This window comes from Acanthopagrus latus, chromosome 19, assembly GCF_904848185.1.
Source record: "Acanthopagrus latus isolate v.2019 chromosome 19, fAcaLat1.1, whole genome shotgun sequence".
NCBI classification, from domain to species: domain Eukaryota; kingdom Metazoa; phylum Chordata; class Actinopteri; order Spariformes; family Sparidae; genus Acanthopagrus; species Acanthopagrus latus.
The window spans coordinates 11621304-11639506 of NC_051057.1; the positions used below are offsets into that span (position 1 = coordinate 11621304).

The 18203-nt window shown below is 42.0% G+C and overlaps 1 protein-coding gene across 2 annotated transcripts in view; it reads left to right on the plus strand.

Annotated features, from left to right (window-relative positions):
* The window catches only part of cntnap2a (contactin associated protein 2a), a 309254-nt gene that overhangs the window by 253532 nt on the left and 37519 nt on the right, over positions 1–18203 (plus strand). For both annotated transcript variants that reach the window (XM_037079757.1, XM_037079758.1), the window contains exons 18-19: positions 9878–10048; positions 15682–15900. In XM_037079757.1, the coding sequence (XP_036935652.1) occupies positions 9878–10048; positions 15682–15900 (390 nt within the window). The remainder of the gene's footprint in view (positions 1–9877; positions 10049–15681; positions 15901–18203) is intronic.

The window sequence follows — 18203 nt, forward strand, 5'->3', positions numbered from 1 at the left end:
ATGAACTGTGAGAATATTGGATTCATTCCTGTTCACTTTCCCACTGCATTTTTTTGTGCTGAGGTAAAAATGACCCATAGAAACCGAGTCAATGTCGTCTGCCTCCCTCGCTATTCACACATTCAGGTATGTAATAAGGGGAAGCTAGAAGAATTGTGTAATACTGGAGAGCAAAGTGCCAGGAGTGTGAGAATGATACCTGCCTGCATTTATACACTTAAACTCCCATTACTACTTGAATTGATTATATTAAGTGACAGGTGGATATTGTGCAGTTTGGGGAGCTCAGCATAGAAACCTTGATATTATACTATACTGCATGTTAAAAAAGATCATTTCAAGCAAGGACATACAGAGAATGGTTATTGAGAGAGTAATCTCTCTTTTTGTTTATAAAAAATCACCGTACCATTTACTGAGGAAGCCTGACTCCGGTGAACGGTACATGGTGTGCATGGTGGTGTACACCAATATTTCACCATGTAGAAGCAGTCAGTCAGGGACTTTAATAATTAATTGCTCAGCTTACAAAGATCTAAGCTTTTGGGAAACCCGCAATTAAATCCACCTGTTGTATTTGTTTATTGCTGATAGAAAAAAATGGTAATTAGGAGTTGAGTCTGTTACTAGAATTCAAAAGAAAAAAGTATGTTCTCACACAGAATGGGACACTGTGACCTTAATCAACAGAGGGAAAGAGAAAAAGGCTGCTTTGGCCTTAATTATCTTTATCCTCATGTGGAATTAAATGTTTTCCTCTTTCCTCATCCTTTATTCCCAATGGAAATTAAACATTAGTAGTATGTCTTGAACTGTACAATACATTCAGACATTGTTAGCTGAACTTCTGGAAAGTAATGAACATCTTTTGACAATTAGAATTTGCTGTTGATGGTTTGAATGGGGGCCCAATTAAAAACTAACGTGAGAGAGAACAAGAGAGAACGCTTCATGCATAGCGGAGTACAATTGGACACATTGTTATTCTTAGGTTGCACTTGAGTGTGAAAATAACACATTGCTTATGCTCACATTGTTCCATCAGTCAGAGAAAATGTTGTTTCATCTCTGTCTTTCTACTCTGGAAAATTATGTGAATGGGGTGTGTAGATGTGTGTGTGTGTTTTTTGTCTGCAGGCAAATGTATTGATGCTGATGTATGTATGTGTGGCCAAATCAGCTATTTTATTCGCATCTATGAGGCGCTTCTAGTTTTGGCTGTTTGTCAGGTAAACATCAGATGCTGCAGAAACCCACACATACACACACTGGGAGGCAGTTTATTCCTCATTGTTTCTCTTCCTGTCTATTCTTCTAATCAGTGTTGGCACACTGCTCTCTGTGGGACACCGGGTCAACTGGGAGACACATACAGATTCCGCCGCTCTATCATTCTGACCACTTTCCTTCTCTCCTAACCCTTGAACCTTTGCTGCTTCACTTTGCTTCACTTTGTCTGCAACTTACCTGCGGTGTGTCGGTCCCACAGCGTGGACTGTCAGGTCGGCATGGATTAATTACCTCACCTTCCCGGTGCATCTGTAATACTTTGGTAAATGAAACATTTCTCATTCTGAATCAGAGCAGGCTTTCACACAAACTCATAAAAGTCAAATGGATGATGGAAGCCTTATCCTAATGATGTAAAGCCACACAACCATAAAGAATGGCTTCCATTACTGGGAGAAGCTGTAGGGCTGAAAAAACATACCAGCATGTGACTCACAGCGAAACACCCACAGCCACTGTTTTTCCATGTGAACCTCCACGCCAGGGGTGTCGGCAAGGCAACTGAAGATTGTGCAAGATGACACTTGAAGACACGTCAGTCACAGTTCTACTTCATCACGAGTGTCAACTCTTGAGAAAAGCACCACTTTCATTATTTGCACGACCAGGGTCAACATCTGGTTAATTTACCTTGACAGCTAATTTTGTTGCTGCACTGAGTGACCAGTTAATATTGCCAATGGTTATCTAACACTCTAAGGTGATTATCAAAATGATCATTAAAAGGACGGACAGGTGAAGTGAATAACGTTGATCTTATTACATCGCAGTGTTCTTCTTGGAAACCTCAGGTCCTGGCATTCATATGGATGCCAGTAGACATGGACAGTACTGCCCAAATACTGTTGCAGGTTAAAAATTGCTCAGGAATAACCTGAGGAATGTGACAAAAAGCTCAAGGCATCAACATGGCCTCCAAATTCCCCAGATCCTGATCAGATCAAGCAGACGTGAGATATCCTACAACAAGTCTGATCCACGATGGATGCACTGTGGGTTGGGAATGTCCACTGGTGTCTGGCACCAGGGCGTTAGCAGTGGATCCTTTGAGTCCTTTGGCTTGCAAAGTGGAGCAGTTGTGAGGACAGAGCAAAAGTGCGTTGCACAAGCAAGGTCATAGATATTTATGAAGTTTATGGCGCAGTTTATAAAATTAATATATGTCACACTACATTGTGTAGAGCAGAAAACCAGTTGGCTTGGAGCCAAGAATATGTTTTGTTAGCTTAATATGCCTCAGGCCAACTATTAGTCGTTTCTTTCATCCCTCCTGATTGTGACCCAAACACGCAACAGATTACAGTAAGGTATTTCCATGTTTTGGGTTTTTTTTTTTTATTTGGAACAAGTGAATCAAACTACACTTATGAAAGCAACCTCAATTATTCTTACATCCCAAATGGATTACCCACTGAGAGGATTCAGAACAGAACTGTGTGAGCTCCTCAATCAAGTGGTTTTGTCTTTAGAGGTTGCCTCCTCTTCCCTCATCTTCTTCTCTTTATTTTTTTTCCGTCTCCTAAGACGAAATAGATTAAAACAGCACAGAGAAGTAGAAACCCTGGCATCTGCTGTGTGATGTAAGAAAATACCAGAGAGGTTTTGTGGAAAGTAATATCCTGCAGAGAGGAAAAGCAAACATGGATTTAATCTTTAGTGCAAGGCAGCATGATCATTACGATAATAATGCTTCATATATTATCTATTGGATGCTCATTTTTCATAGTAAAGGGAATAATAGAGTAGAGCTATGCAATCTCGGTGGACGGTGAGTGCAGCTATGTACTTTGTGCCGCTGAGAGACAGCGCTGTATTCTAAACTGCTACAGGATATATCTAAGACCACCATAGATGTTGAACACACGCTTTTTCACTGTCATTTTTATCAGTGCGTCCGTCCATTCATCCAGCAGACAGGAAGTGGCCTGGTTCTGTCGAGGGGGGCAGAACATGACAGAACACCTACCCTCACTCCTCATTGGTGTCACACTCATTACGGTACCTTCATCAACAATCTGGTGCCACTCTCGCTAATGTCCCTTCATCACAGAGCTGCCAACATATAAACAAACCATGATTTAATGACCCATGACATCACATCTGTTTGTGTGTGTGGCTCTATCATGTAGCAGTATGGCAGACACAATTACCAAAGATGGATCCTTCTGTCACTTGGAGGGAGCCATATTCTCTTTGTCTCACTCTATTATCCACTGAGTGTGTCCGAGTGTGTGTGAGAGACAAAGGGAGAGTTATCCTCTTTTATGGAGTGACCAGATTAACAAACTAACTTTAAAATGAAAAGGACTTTGAAGTATGTTTGCAGTACCGCTGGCCAGGACACCGGAACATGGAGCACACATTATATATTGGCCCATTAAGGCATATTAAACATATATTAAAAATTTCACACATGAATAGGTGCTCTGTGTATGATTGATGCTACTCATACTGTGCATGGAGCTCTGTCTCAGTAAGACCAATGATGATTGGCTGCCATATAATGGGTTTTCATAGGCAAATGACTAATGTATTGGGCAGTCAGGGAAAGTTTTCGCACAGGAGTACTTATGTGTCTGTGTGCATGTGCATGTGCATGTGCACACCTCTGTGTGCGTATTACTGTCTGTGTTTCTGTAGTGAGAGTGTCGGTGTGTGTGCGTGTGTGTGTGTGTGCATGTGCGTGCGTGTGTGTGTGTGTGTGTGTGTGTGTGTGTGTGTGCAGTACGTGCTCCAGCATTAATGAAGCCCATTTCCATGGCTAGTTTAATGGCAGCCTATACAGTCACAGGCAGACAGAGAGGAATTAGTTCCATTTATTGATGTTAAAAGGGTTTGGACATTTTAATAGATGGGAATGAAAATAAATGACAGCAAATGAAGCAAAGCAACATATATTCTATTATTATAATGTAATGTACCTGCTATGAGGCATGCTTGTTCAAGATTGGCCCCAAATGAAAGCTTACAAGGGTCACCTAAGATGGTTCGAAATTAATTAATTAGTTTGTACCCATTTGTCACTGTTCATGTGCCAATATATCTTGTATACATAATTGATGTCAGTCAAAAACAGTTATCAAGATAGTTAGGGTTATTACTGAAGGTTTTTAAAAAAAAAAAAAAAAAAAGGAAAAATAAAGATGTTGGCAAAAAACAGATTTTTAAAATGCAATTTGCACGGCAAGTTTTTTTTAGTGATTTAACTTGTCTTGTGAGTGATTTTTACCCAGTGCACTTTTATACATAATGATATTAAAAATGTATAAGCCTGGTATTACATTGAAATTATAAATGCACATAATCACAAGTGGATAAGTGGCTGTCTACGTGGAACAGGTCATCAAAATCAGTCAACAGTAAAGGTCATGGGATTATCATCTGATGCTGATGTTTCTGTTGAAACTCAACCAGTTCCAGTGACCCTGAAGAGCGAAAACAAAAGATAATTACAAAGATGTTGATTTGTAGATATGTTTACTACTTGATGGAGGTTTTTACCCACTTTACAGTCCTGCATTCGCATGCAATTTTTAGCATAGCTTAACATTAATGAACGACGGTGGACATGTATTCCTTACTTCGAACCAGAGAAATAACTCAAAAGAAAATAATTTCTCTTACTTTCTTTATTTGACTTTTATTTCCCCTCGTGTCTCCATTTATATGATTACATCTCTATATGAATAGTGCTAAAAATGTATGAGAAGCAGCTTAACTACAAAGTGAGATTGATAAAGGTTATGCCAGCCTCTAAGGACAGACACAAATTACCTGATAATTCAAATGTTATATTCCTGTGAATATACCGTACCTACACCATAAAATTGGATGCCACAAATGGCTCAATTACACACAAATGAGATGAAAATCAGGTCTCGATGGAAATTAAGGGATGAGCAAGGAGGAAATATACGCGTGCTGTGCCACAGTGCAGCATCTTTCAGATCTATATGTGTAGGTTCAAGTGTTCTGAACAATAATATCTGAACCATGCCCTCATGGGGCCCGTTCCTCGTCAGATGAATCACCATCCAGGATAAGTGCTGTTGCCTCTCTTATTACATGACACTATCATAAGCACTTTGATGACAAAATCTCCCAACAACTTTGTACCTGAAGTAGGTAGCGGAATTAGTCACGAGTGGAAAAGTTATATGAGATGCCTCTGCGTGTGGTCTCTCGTGCCTGCAGCCGACAGTATATAAGAATTCCTATGTTTAATGTGTATGCGCATGTTTTTTATATGTGTGCTTGTTTGTGTGTGTGCCTGGAAATGTCCTTGTTTATGACCTGAGACAGCGCAGTCAGTCATCCTTACCATCTGCTGGTGCTGGCACATAACCCATCTGGTCAAGCATAGAGAGATGAATCATCTAGTTGGCTTCCAGACCCAAACTTCACCTCAAACCACATCTCACATCATGTCAGCTGCAACAGTTCAGTGGGCTTGAGGCCTTTTTTTTTTTTTTTTTTTTTTTAAACACAAGTACACAAGTCCCTGTGGCCTAATCCAGAGGTCAGCACGCAGCTGTTTAATGCAGCTTGTTTTAGTCAAATGAGTCGATGGATGCAAGAGATGTTCACAACACGCATGTAAGAAACATCTGTCTGTGAAGAGCATCTAGTCACAGAGTGCAAAGCATAATCATGTTAATGATAATTAAGAAAAGGACAGGGGAGCTGCAAATGTGCTGAGTTTCTTGATTGCGACCATGATAATTCTTGATACAGGCAGGATGTTGTCTTGGGTCTAACGCGCTAATATGTTTGTACCAAACTGCGTGCAGTCCAGTCAGCAGTTGTTGAGACCGCGTGATGAAGGTGAACTAAGAGGTATTAGAGGCCAATGCCGAGCAGCAGAAGACCAGAAAACATTGGATCCAAACTTTTAAAGAAGAAAGCAAATGCATATTAATGGGCCACTATCCTGTCTCACGGTCAAGTAGCTCAGCAACTGAGGCCGCAGCCTGGAAAACAAATCTGAGACACTCTTGGCTGTATTGTCCACAATGTCACACAATGAGACTGAGAGCATGTGGGAGAAAAAGTGACGACGGGATTAGAATTTTTGAATTGGCTTGTCAAGAAAACCACATCAGATTCCATTTGAAGACTGCTAATCACTATGCATTGACGTGGTTCTGAAAAGGTTCACAATCTTTTTGTGTTTTCTGCATATGAATATATAAAAATGGCTTGAGTGCACACATCAGGTTACATGTGAATGAAGTGTCTGTCATCCAAGGCCGATCTAACCATGTTCTGTGTGCTGTTTGTATCAAAAGCATTTTATAGAACTATAGCTACGCACATAACTGACCTTTAACAAGGTTATCAGCAGTGTTGCCACAGTTACCTTGAAAAAGTAATCTGATTACTGATAACTGGTTACTCCTTAGTTAGATTACAAGTTACTTCATCAGTTACATTCTGCAGGTGCTGAACTCCCCCCGCCTCAACATTCACATTCAGCATGGCCTTCAGATTTCTCTCAATCTCTGCATACTCCTTCTCCAGGTAGGAAGAAAAAGATGTTTTGTGAGGCAGCACGTCATTGACAGTACGGAATCTTGTTTATTATGGCACGTAACGAGGGCAAATCAACCGTGTTTTAGGGCAGCGTTTCCTCTGCAACATGCTGCGCGACCAACTTCTTCGACTCTCCCCCTCTAGCTTGTTTTGCACCGAAGTCCAGCTTTTGTTGTTTGCAGAAGTCGAGGCCATGGCTTTGCTCGCAGCTCTCTGCTGAACACCACCTGGTGGGACTTGCTCTGTAAACTTAACTGTGCTGCAACTCCAAATTTGACGTTGTGTTTTTGAAGTGTACAGCGAACCTTAATGTTTTTATCTTTAGCTGACATGAACTCTGTGTTGACTGTGTTTCCAGCTCAAAAACGCGCATCTCTCTCCTCCTTCCATTGTTGTTCATGTTTGTGTCGCTGCGTGGTGTTAACACGTAACCTGTCGCGTACGTAACATCACTCCCTGAGACGCAAGATTAAAGCAAGAATATATATTTTTACTAAGGAAAATTATGAAAACAATAGTAACTTGAATAAGTAACCTCAGTCTGATTACTGGTTTGGAAATATTAACACATTAGATTACTCGTTACTGAAATAAGTGGTCAGATTACCATCCGATAACCATCACTGGTTATCAGGCACTGTGGTTAACAGTGTAATATTAGTGGTTTCTCTTTCAGAAAAGACATTTTTTTGAAACATTGTTTGATAAACATTAGAATATGGCCGCGATAAATGTCCCACAGCACCAAGCCAACCAGTTGCATCTGTGGCTCTGGCACAGGAGCAGTCTGAGGTTTACGATTTGGCGTGCATGTTTATTTCTCTAACACTGTTTTCTTTCCAACACTCAGTTTCTGTCAGCCCCCTAATTTGTTGTTCTCTCCTTTGCCTCTCACACCATGGATCTCTTTTGGGTCCTTTTCTCTCCAACCTCCCACTTCCCTCTTCCCCTCTTGTTTTCTCTCCCTCCCTCTGAAGCGTGACTCGCCTCCCGGCTGTGTTTCTATATCTTTGTGTCCTTCTTGCTTCTATGTCTTTGTCAGCCTTTTTTTTACTCTCCTGCTCAGTAGGTCTATAGGTCTCATTTTGAGTATCCAAACAGACATTTGCATGCATATGTGTTATTGCATATTTGTACTGTGAGGGATTTAGTTAATGCAGTGCACACCAAAGAAATGGTGATGTGCATTGATTTACTTTGATACAGTCTCTGTACACCGTATGCTGCAAAAGTCAAAACAGTTCCTTTGTGATCAGTCAGCGATTGTACATCTGAGTGTCACCAACTTGTGGCCCTGGTTTTCCTTCTTGCTATGATGTAACGTCTTAGTAAACAGATAATTATTTGCTTCTGTGGCCTCTGCAGACTTCCGCCTGTTTAGTCCTCAATTAACCCTGTTCAATAATTGGCTGGGCCTCCCGTAGAGAAATGAACAGCATTCCAACTTCAAACACACTAATCACAAAGACAGCATCAGTAGGTGGCCAAGTGTGCCCGTGTGGAGATGTGTGTGTGTGTGTGTGTGTGTGTGTGTGTGTGTGTGTGTGTGTGTGTGTGTGTGTGTGTGCGCGCATGTGTGTGTGCGTGCTTGGCCGCTATCTGCCCTTGCCCCTGGTGACAGGATGTGAGGCAAGGAGGAGAAGGGAGGAGCTCAGCCTTGTCATTGGGGAGCGCTTATCGCACTGAACCAGCAGACACACACAGATGCGTGGACACTGGTGCATACCTACACTTAGAGGCACGCGCTCACACAAACACACACACACGAATGCATTTGCCAGCATAATTGGCTATAAAATCACACATGAAAGGAAGCAAAGTGGTGCTGAAGGGATGAGTCAATTGATTAATTAGCTGCGCAACAGAATATTCATCAACAACACGTTTTTAATGGCACACGTTGTTTGGATCTTCGCTTTCTATCGTAAATTGAATACCTCGGGTGATCTCGTAGATGCGCTGTTTAAAGTCAGATAAGAATAATTATCGAAAGATTCATTGATAGTGATGTTGATCATTGGTTGCAGTCCACACACACACTTCTCGCACACACACACACACACACACACACACACACACACACACACACACTGGTCCCTCTGCTCCGCTGTTCCTGTTCGCTGCTCCTGCAGGGTTATGGTTGAGAGCCTGAGGCCAATCCTCTGAGGCATCAAAGAGATCTCACACAGCTGATACCACATTAGCCTTCACTCTTCTCTTCCTCCAGCTCCTCCTCCTCCTCACCTGTCGTCTGCCCTCTGCACGACTTTACCTCTCGCCTTTTCCCTCACTTCTTCAGTATTCTGTGCTCTCACCCGTGGCTGGCCTCTCTCCTCTTCTTCTGTCCTCTCTCCCCTCAGTGGTCCTCTCCATCCACTCCTCTCCTCCTCCTCTACCTCCTCTTTTTTCTTCGCAACTCTTCATCTTCCATGAGTGATAGGGGCGAGACAGAGACATGGCAAAGCGAGAGGAGAGGAGACAGGAGAGAAGTCACTTCATCAACCACAGTCTGATAATTCATCAGCAGCTGTTTAACGTGCTGCTACTTTGTCTTCATTAGCAGCCGCTGGTTTCGCTTCATAAAAGTCATTAGAAAAGTTGTCATCAAAAATCCTGCAACACTTCGTCTCTGTACCCTTGTCCTCGTCTCAGGTCCCCGTTCAGGAGAAAAGAAAAGATTTCTCTCTGCTGTTACGATATGATCAACTTTCTTTTGAAAACTATTGAAGTTGCAGGAAATTACAGGCTACGTTTGAACCGCAGTTTTAGGTGATGAAATCATTTTTACTGAGGCGATATTAAATGAGCCACATTAAACAATGGACGTGAGATAACAATGTTTTATCCAGAATAGATTGATTGCTCTTTGGAATGGAATGAAAATGGATGCATAACCATTTGAAATGAAACCGTTTTGACAATGAATTTATTTCCAGCTTATCAGATCAGAATGGGTTATAGTGTTTTTTTTTCCGCAGCAGTAATGGCGGGAACGGTACATGCGGGTGGGATTGGCCGGTTCAACATTGTGATACTTGTTTGTTTATTTCCACAGATAACTACTGGAACGCTGCGTCATTCACCACCCCGTCGTCTTACCTGCACTTCGCCACCTTTCAGGGCGAGACCAGCGCCGACATCTCCTTCTATTTCAAGACCAGCGCACCCTACGGCGTCTTCCTGGAAAACCTGGGCAACACCGACTTCATTCGCCTGGAACTCAAATGTAAGATGCATCCGAGCGATTCTGTGAGAGTCATTTCTCACCGTTTGTCTCTCTCACTCCCGCTATCACTCTTTATCTAGGCTGGTGTGAGGTTTAATCCAGCAGTCAGTCTAGTGTGAGCTTTAATCCAACAGCCAGTCTGATAGCAGCGGGTGCAAACCTGTCACCGCACGCTCGCACAATCACATAGACACACAGATGCACACAACAGTCAACTGCCTTTCTGATTATGGCGCACTACTTTGTGTGATTGCAAGAGAGAGAGCAATCATTTATTTAAGGTAATTGGTGTGTGCAATAATTATGTCCATTATGAACCTCTGTTTAACCAAATCACCGATTTTCAGGGATGACAAAACACAAGCTCTCATCCACACACACACACACACACACACACACACACACACACACACACACACACACACACGGTCTCTCTCTATTGCTCTCTTTCTCTTTTTTTTCGAAAAACCAATCCTGCAAATTGGAGCACTTAAATCTCCCACACAACCTTTTCACAACATATACACATATGCACCATGCTGTAAATTAAACGGATAAACTGTATGTATTTCAGTTCTGAATGTGCCTGTGTGTACCTGCGCATTATGAATGAAATTAGAAAGACTGTGACAAGGCAGAGGAGAACGAAACTTTTTAAATCCCATGAACAGCTTTGCAGCACCCCATTTTACAATCTGGAAGTCCTCTCTGAGAATTATGATTGACGTGTCACGCAGAAGGTTTCTGTGATCTCATTCCAGTGGCTCAAATTAACAACCCGACGAGCCTCAGTTGAAGCCCCTCTGATCAAGAATTTTAGAATCTCGGGCCACAAGTTAATCGCCGCGCTGTATTGTGAAGGGGGTTCTGGGCACTGAAGGGCTAGTCGACAGACTAATTGCATTTCATTGGGATTCAAATGGATTTGAACGTTGTGCTCGCTCACCACTTCCTGCTGGTGTGCCTTGCCCACCATTTTGTGTCAAAAAGCCAACCAGTGAATAGACACAAAATCAACAGACAGCCAAAGTGCTTTCTAAAGCCATTACACTGAATTATGTCTGCAGGTCTGTGGCCTAAAACTTTAGTAAGTTTTTTTTTTAATTTTAAATCCCAAATACTTCAGCTAAACTATCCTTGTATATATGCACACAAAAAACAATGTGCTGACACTATATTGTACATGCAAGTACTGCGAGAAGTTTGCCAAAGGGGGCTGGTATTTGTCTACGGAACATGCACAGGAAACACACACAGAGATACAGTAAGTATCTAGTCTGTCACGGCTGCACAGCAGGCCGGAGGAGATAGGGAGTGTGTGTGTGTGTGTGTGTGTGTGTGTGTGTGTGTGTGTGTGTGTGTGTGTGTGTGTGTGTGTGTGTGTGTGCGTGTGTGTGCGTGTGTGCGCATGTGTGTGTGTGTGGGTGTGTGTGTGTGTGTGTGGGGGTGTGTGTGTGTTTGTCTCCTGAGGCTTTCAAAATGCCCCCACATCGATTTCCTCTCTCCTCTCCCTTGCTATCATCTTGCATTTTGCCCCACAGCACACGTTTAGACACACGATCGCAGAACGACTCGTGAGCACACAAACACACACTCGCACACATAAACACACACATAATCTCTGCCCTCTCACTGGTGCAAAAACTGTATCTGCTGCAATCCCGTCAGGGCATGAAATGACTAGCATTAGGCCAAAACAGCATAGCTGTGCTATTGCAGGAGCTCATACACACACGCGACCTTGTACAAAGCACACATTACTGTGACCTTAGCAGACTCAGGTGGGCACTATTCCTTTTTGAATCTTAATAGTGAGAAGTTGGCATAGACACATTTGAAGGGGCAGCATTGAAGACATTTTCAGAACCATGTAAACTGAACTGGTAACAGGATTGAGGACAGATAGAAAGGTCCCTAAATACAGAAATGCTTGATTTCTGGGTTGCTCTGAAGCTCAGCAGAAAGTATGTATGTGCCATGCTCTGAGCCCTTGAGGGGCTGCAACTTTAGTGATAGTCTTGCCCAAATGTTATAAACGCTTTCAGTCCGGGATCCCGCTGAGAAATGTACTTCCCGCTAGAGACCTCGGCTTATGAAATTCTATTATTGCTTTTTTTATGTGAAGTCGAGACAGACACAAAGTTTACATCTGAAGTTTAGCAGCTGTTTTCGAAGTTGGCAGATGTCCTTCTGATTTGTCAAAGTTATATCTCGCCATCTATAGACAAAAGCATCTAGCCACCACTATTTTTTCCAAAGTTGATCTTCATCTCAATATATCTATTCCAAGTAATGCTAAGAAATACTCAGCATTCCTTGAATTGTGTGAATGCAGGGTTTTCACTGGTAAGCATGAAGAACTTACTTCAAGAGCCTTTTTTCACTAAGAGATGCTTAGCTTTTGAGGAGTTGCTTTGAATCTTGTTTGGGCTTCAATAGCAGCAGGTTTGCTGTGTTGCTTCGAGTCTAGCTAGCACTTAAAGAGAGTTTACCTAAATATGAAGAATTGTAGTGTAACGTGAAAGAGACCAAAGGGATAATACACCACCAGTCATCAGAAAATAGATAAACGGCTAAATGAAACTTCACATTAGAAAAACACACACCCACATATATGCGCAATCCACACAAGCAGCAATCATTAAGACAAAGACACACGTTACACAATCTCTTTCACTATTTATCATTGTTTGGTGGTGCTGGGCTGACACATAATTTAGAATTTGGCTCTTGCAGCCTCCATATTAAAAGATTAATAGAAAAACAAATAGCGAAAATAAAAAGCTCTGCTGGGGTTTCTTCGGGCCAACATGCAAGTGTATCAAACACACACAGAATTACATTCACACACACACACACATCAACACTTACAGCATCCATCATGGCTATGCAAATAATGAGGCAAGCGCTGTGCGCTGAGGGCACTTTAGTTTTCATTCCTGCCTGCGGACAGAGTATAAAAGAGAAAGTTGTAGGGCATCCATCTTGCTTTGCTGCGCTTCTAAAACAACACACGGGTAATCAAACACACATACACACTCACATGCCGTCCAGTGTTACTATAGCTTTGTTTCTGTAGCGGTATTCTGATATATGTTTGGCTTTCGTTCAGCGTTTAAAATAACTGATGCCACTCCTCTCTGCCCTGCGGACCTGCTCTGTGCATACAGACATCATTAATTCGCTGTACTAAAGCCTGTTAAAGGGCTTATACCATTCGCCTGCATGCAGCTGTGTGCCGTGTATCATGGATGGTCGAATGTTTAAGCACTTTTTTAGATTTATCTTATGGGTTAATGCACTCAGCACATCTAGAAATGCGTTTTTGCTGATATGATTTCTGGTGTGTTTGCATTTCATCTAAGTTGGAATGATACTGTTGGCTGGAAAAGAGATCAAGAGAGGAAGTAAAGAAGGAAGGGAGGGTGTGCAGGAGGACAAAGTGACTGATAAGGATGTGTAAGTGAATGCAAGAAAGCCAACAATAAATGTACAAAACAAATGAATAAACTGTGAATGAAGGAAAGAAAGAAGGAAATGATATCTAGGAAAGGGGGTGGACTCAGGGACAGGTGGGTAAAAGGCGGAAAGAATGAAAAGAGCAAGCTAACAAAAGAACACAGAAGTGAGTGGGAAAAAAAGGAGGAACAAACAAAAAAGAGAGGGAAGAAAAAAAACTAGATGTATACAGTATAAGGGATGCGAGAACTAGAAGAATGGAAGAATAAGTGGGGTGAAAAGAGATAATTAGATGAAAGCAATGTGAAAATGAGAAAAGGGCCAGGCATATTGATTGGGCAAAGGGAAAGAAGAAAGTTCATTTCCCCATTGACTACTACATAAAATTATCCACTCTAATATCTGAGCCTAATGAAGCTATAATGAAGCAGTAACATATAGAGCTATGAAGTGGTTATATATCATCTCTATGACTGCAGCACACTGGTGCCAATAACCGCCATATGGCAGCACCCAGAATATATAGCTTTTATACAGCGGCCTCACAGTGGTGCCAGACATTAGGAAAAGAGTCAGATTGGGTTTTAATTTGACAATTATAAATCATCTTTCCAGCAGCAAAAATAATTCCCTCATTGTTTTCCCATTGTTGCTTCATTCCTTTCATGGGTCAAAGCAGAAAGATATTTTGCAGTGGCAAGCGTTCAGTCAATATCTCGCGTCCCCACACAGCGAAAGGACGCGCTATCTAACTTGGATTCAAACCAACAGCACCACTCGGCTTTAACACGTATTCGTGAAGATGTTCATTCAGTGGCCGCTTTATTAGGTGCACCTTTACAATATGATGCGTTTTAATACAACTGCTAAGCCATAAATTCTAGTTTAACATTCAGTTTATGTCGACGTTTTCAGAAATGGATTCAATTCAATTATCCTGCAAGTTTACTGCTGAGGTCATAGTTGCAGTTGTATTGGACTGCATTACGCTAGGATTATCTCCAATTTTTACATAACTAACTACAACCTCAATGCGATCACATTATATAATTAACACTTCAAGGACAGCATAACAGAACATTATAGGCATCATGAAGATAGACTGTAGAACAGTTGCAGTGTGAACCTAATGACGTGGCAAGTGAGTGTATAGTACCAATTATGTCTCATTAGAAGTGTCTCTAAATTAATTATTTACCTGACTGCATCAAGTTGGGATAGAGTTTGATATAAACACACCTATATACATACACATACACATACACACACACACACACACCTAAATAGTCTGTATACTTTCTTGTACTTGTAAACTTACTTGTACTTTTTTTCCTTTTCTGACAAAACATACACACACACTGTTTGCTGCAGAAAGGTTAAAAGCCATCAGACAACCTGACCTCAACAATGCAGCAGCAAAAACATCTGGAATGGACAGGTGGTAGGCTGAAACAGACACACACACGGTAAATCCAAAATATCAATCAATACATGACCTGTTGTGGTCACAAAAGCTTAACAGTGCCCCCTATTGGTATGTTCAAATATTAGGTTACTTGAAGTACGGCATTTCAACTTGCCTCATTCCTCATAACATATTCCACACACACACTCACACACACACACACATTCAGACACACACACACACACACACAGATCCACTTAATATGAGATAATGAAAATTAATCATGTAGAAAAACAAGGCCATTTTGTTCTTTGCACTCAAATTTCATTCCTTTCTGTTTTCTTTTCTTTATTCATCTACACACAGTAATTTCTCTTCAGCTCTTTCATCTCTCACTTGTCGAGTGGAGAACTCTAAATGTTCAAGAACAGCAAAAAAAAAAGGGGGGGGGAACCCACACATGGAAACTGCTGTGATACAACATTATGTCATGCAAAGCCAACAGTTCCTGGCATCTATTGACCATTGCTGAGATTAGTCCTGTCCAAAGCTGTGAGCAGTCGTGTATTGCAAAGCTGAAATCTATAACAGGCAAACGAATGGCCTTGAAACAAATGAGCCATTAGATTAGAAATTGAGCGCATATTTACCTGCAGACTGGACTATGACAGAAACAGGGAGTTATGGGCTTCAGAAAGTTCTGATGTTTGTTAGGAATCGAGGTGAACTGAGTGTTTCTTTGTCTCACGCTCTCTCTCTCTCTCTGCAGCTCCTAAAGTCGTCTCCTTCTCCTTCGACGTCGGAAACGGACCGGTGGAGTTGACAGTGCTTTCTGACACACCCCTCAATGACGACCAGTGGCATCGCGTGATGGCCGAGCGAAACGTTAAGGAGGCAGTGCTTCAGCTGGATCAGACGTATCGGGCATCTCAGCTCGCTCCAGCACAGGGGCACACACGGCTCGAACTGTTCAGCCAGCTCTACGTGGGTAAGTAACACACACACACACACACGTTTCAAACAAATGACAACCTTTATCTGTGCAAATGAGTCACATACAACAATTTTATTGCAATTTGAACATTTAGTATCCGCTTTGTGTAGGGCGGCAACTCACAGAGACAAACAGGCTGCAATTACGAGCTCTTATGGGTGGAAAGCAAATGCCTAAGTGCACATCATTCATGCAATTGGATTATATTAATAAACTATCTGTGCCGTCTGTATTTGCTGTAATGCTGCCCTTCATACAGACGTCCATTGTGAGGATTGTTTTAGAAGTTAAAGATGTAGCAGCCTTTCCTGGAAATCACTGGGTTCTCTCTTAAGAGGCTTCAGTTCAGCTTAGCCACAGCCACTGCTAATTGAGTTAATGTTAATCCAGTACGTGCACACACACACACACACACACACACACGCTTCATTTTTTAGAATATGCACACGTGGACACACATGTACATCCTCATCCTCATCCCTCTGCACAGAAACTCATCCGTATAATTGATCAGAGTTTTAATAACGATGAAACTTAGCGCCTGTGCCGGCTATGAGGGCATGTGACTTAATTCGCTCACTGCGGAGGTCGTTCTTTTGATACTTTGACTATATATTTTTTTGGATTAAGAAGCTGTCATTGCACAAAGAGGATATCAACCCCTCTGACTTTGCCACACACACATTCACATTCTGTATCAGACAGATCGAGCCCGTAATATCACACCAAATTAGGCCCTCGTTTTGTTAGAGAGGGCTGCTTTTTCCTCATGCCTTCATCTTCCTCTCCACACGACGCCTCTCAAGCTCATCAGCAGTTCACATGGCAGAAGATCTGTCCAGCTTTCTCCTTATGCTTTCACTTCTCTTTCTCTTTCTACCTTTTGTGCTGAGCTGTCGATACTCTAGGGCTAAAATAGTTTTTAGGGATTTGCGGATGGAAGGGAAAGTGCTGAGCCGGATCACAGAGTTCCTACTGTCTCATGGAAAAAGTTCTGCCCAAAGGAGATTGTTCCAAAGTCCAATCAGGCGTCCCGATGTGATAGCCTTACCCTCCCTGATCCTCCTTTAGAATATAATTCCATCGTCTCATCACTTTTGCTGATTCGAACGCTGCTGAAACATCCTCACCTTATCATGTCCCAATTTGCCTCTCAGTGTATTTGTACTTTCATTTAGTGAAATGGAAAGGGGGGCAAGAGGGGTTTTGCCACTGTGCGACTTGCAGCTATGAAACCGGGGACATAATGGCTTCCAGATAGCACCTCGGCCGTCACCTCATGTGCATGTTTGTATTCGTTTTTTTTGTAGAAAAGGAGAGAGGAGAAGGTTCAGGCCTGCTGTGTGTGAGAGACAAAGGAGGTAGTGGATGAAGGGGGGGGGGGGAGAAAGACCTGAGCTGTGTTTTCACCAAAATTACCGCAAACTTTTGTCCTTGTAGTATTTTCAAGGAACTGGCCTTAAAACCCGCAGAGATCACAGGAATTCCAAAGTATGAAAACGGCTGTTTTTGCACATGATCATCATCAGCCTGTCTCTCGTATGCCTGACTGGTTTGCGGCTAAGGACTTTGAAAAATGGTGGCTAAAATAAAATGATGTGAATGCTTGACCAATCAGAAATGTTCAAATGTCCCAGTACCTTTTGAAAAAGTACTAGCCATTATGTCCCTGGAACTTTCTATTCCCCACTGTAGAAACACTTTGAGTTCCTCCAGGTTCATTGTCCCTTGCAAATGTTCCTGCAGTGAAGTCACAGCTTTGTATGTAACATCAGTCACAGAGGTGTCAGCACCTTCTCATATCTGATGTCTAATCCCTTCGTAATCCTCATTTGAGGATTGCTTTGGGAAGTTACAGTGTGACACACAGGAAGTGACCCGGCCACTGAAGGGAAGTGGTTTAGATTTGGCCTGTGACAAAAGATAGGGATCCTTTTGTGTTTGATCGAGAGATTTGGAAAAGGAGTGGGCAGAGCCCTGCAGGCATCAAGATTTTGTCTGAACTCGCCTGATTCTTCCTTGTAACATCCTCCGCCGCCTCGCACGTTGTCTCTGATTGATATTGATGTGGCTGTTTGAAGGCAGTGGAGTAGAAAAAAAAAAAAAACAATGCAATCTAGAAAACTTGAAAAGAATTTCAAAAATGATAGATCTGTTTGTACGATTTCACACAAACACACAGAAGGATACAGCAGGGAGCTTTATTTTGCTCAACTTGTTCTCAAATCTGTCTCTGTATCATCTCCTTCTCTCTTTCTCAATCAATATGCTCCTCATCAAGCATTTGATTGCTTTAG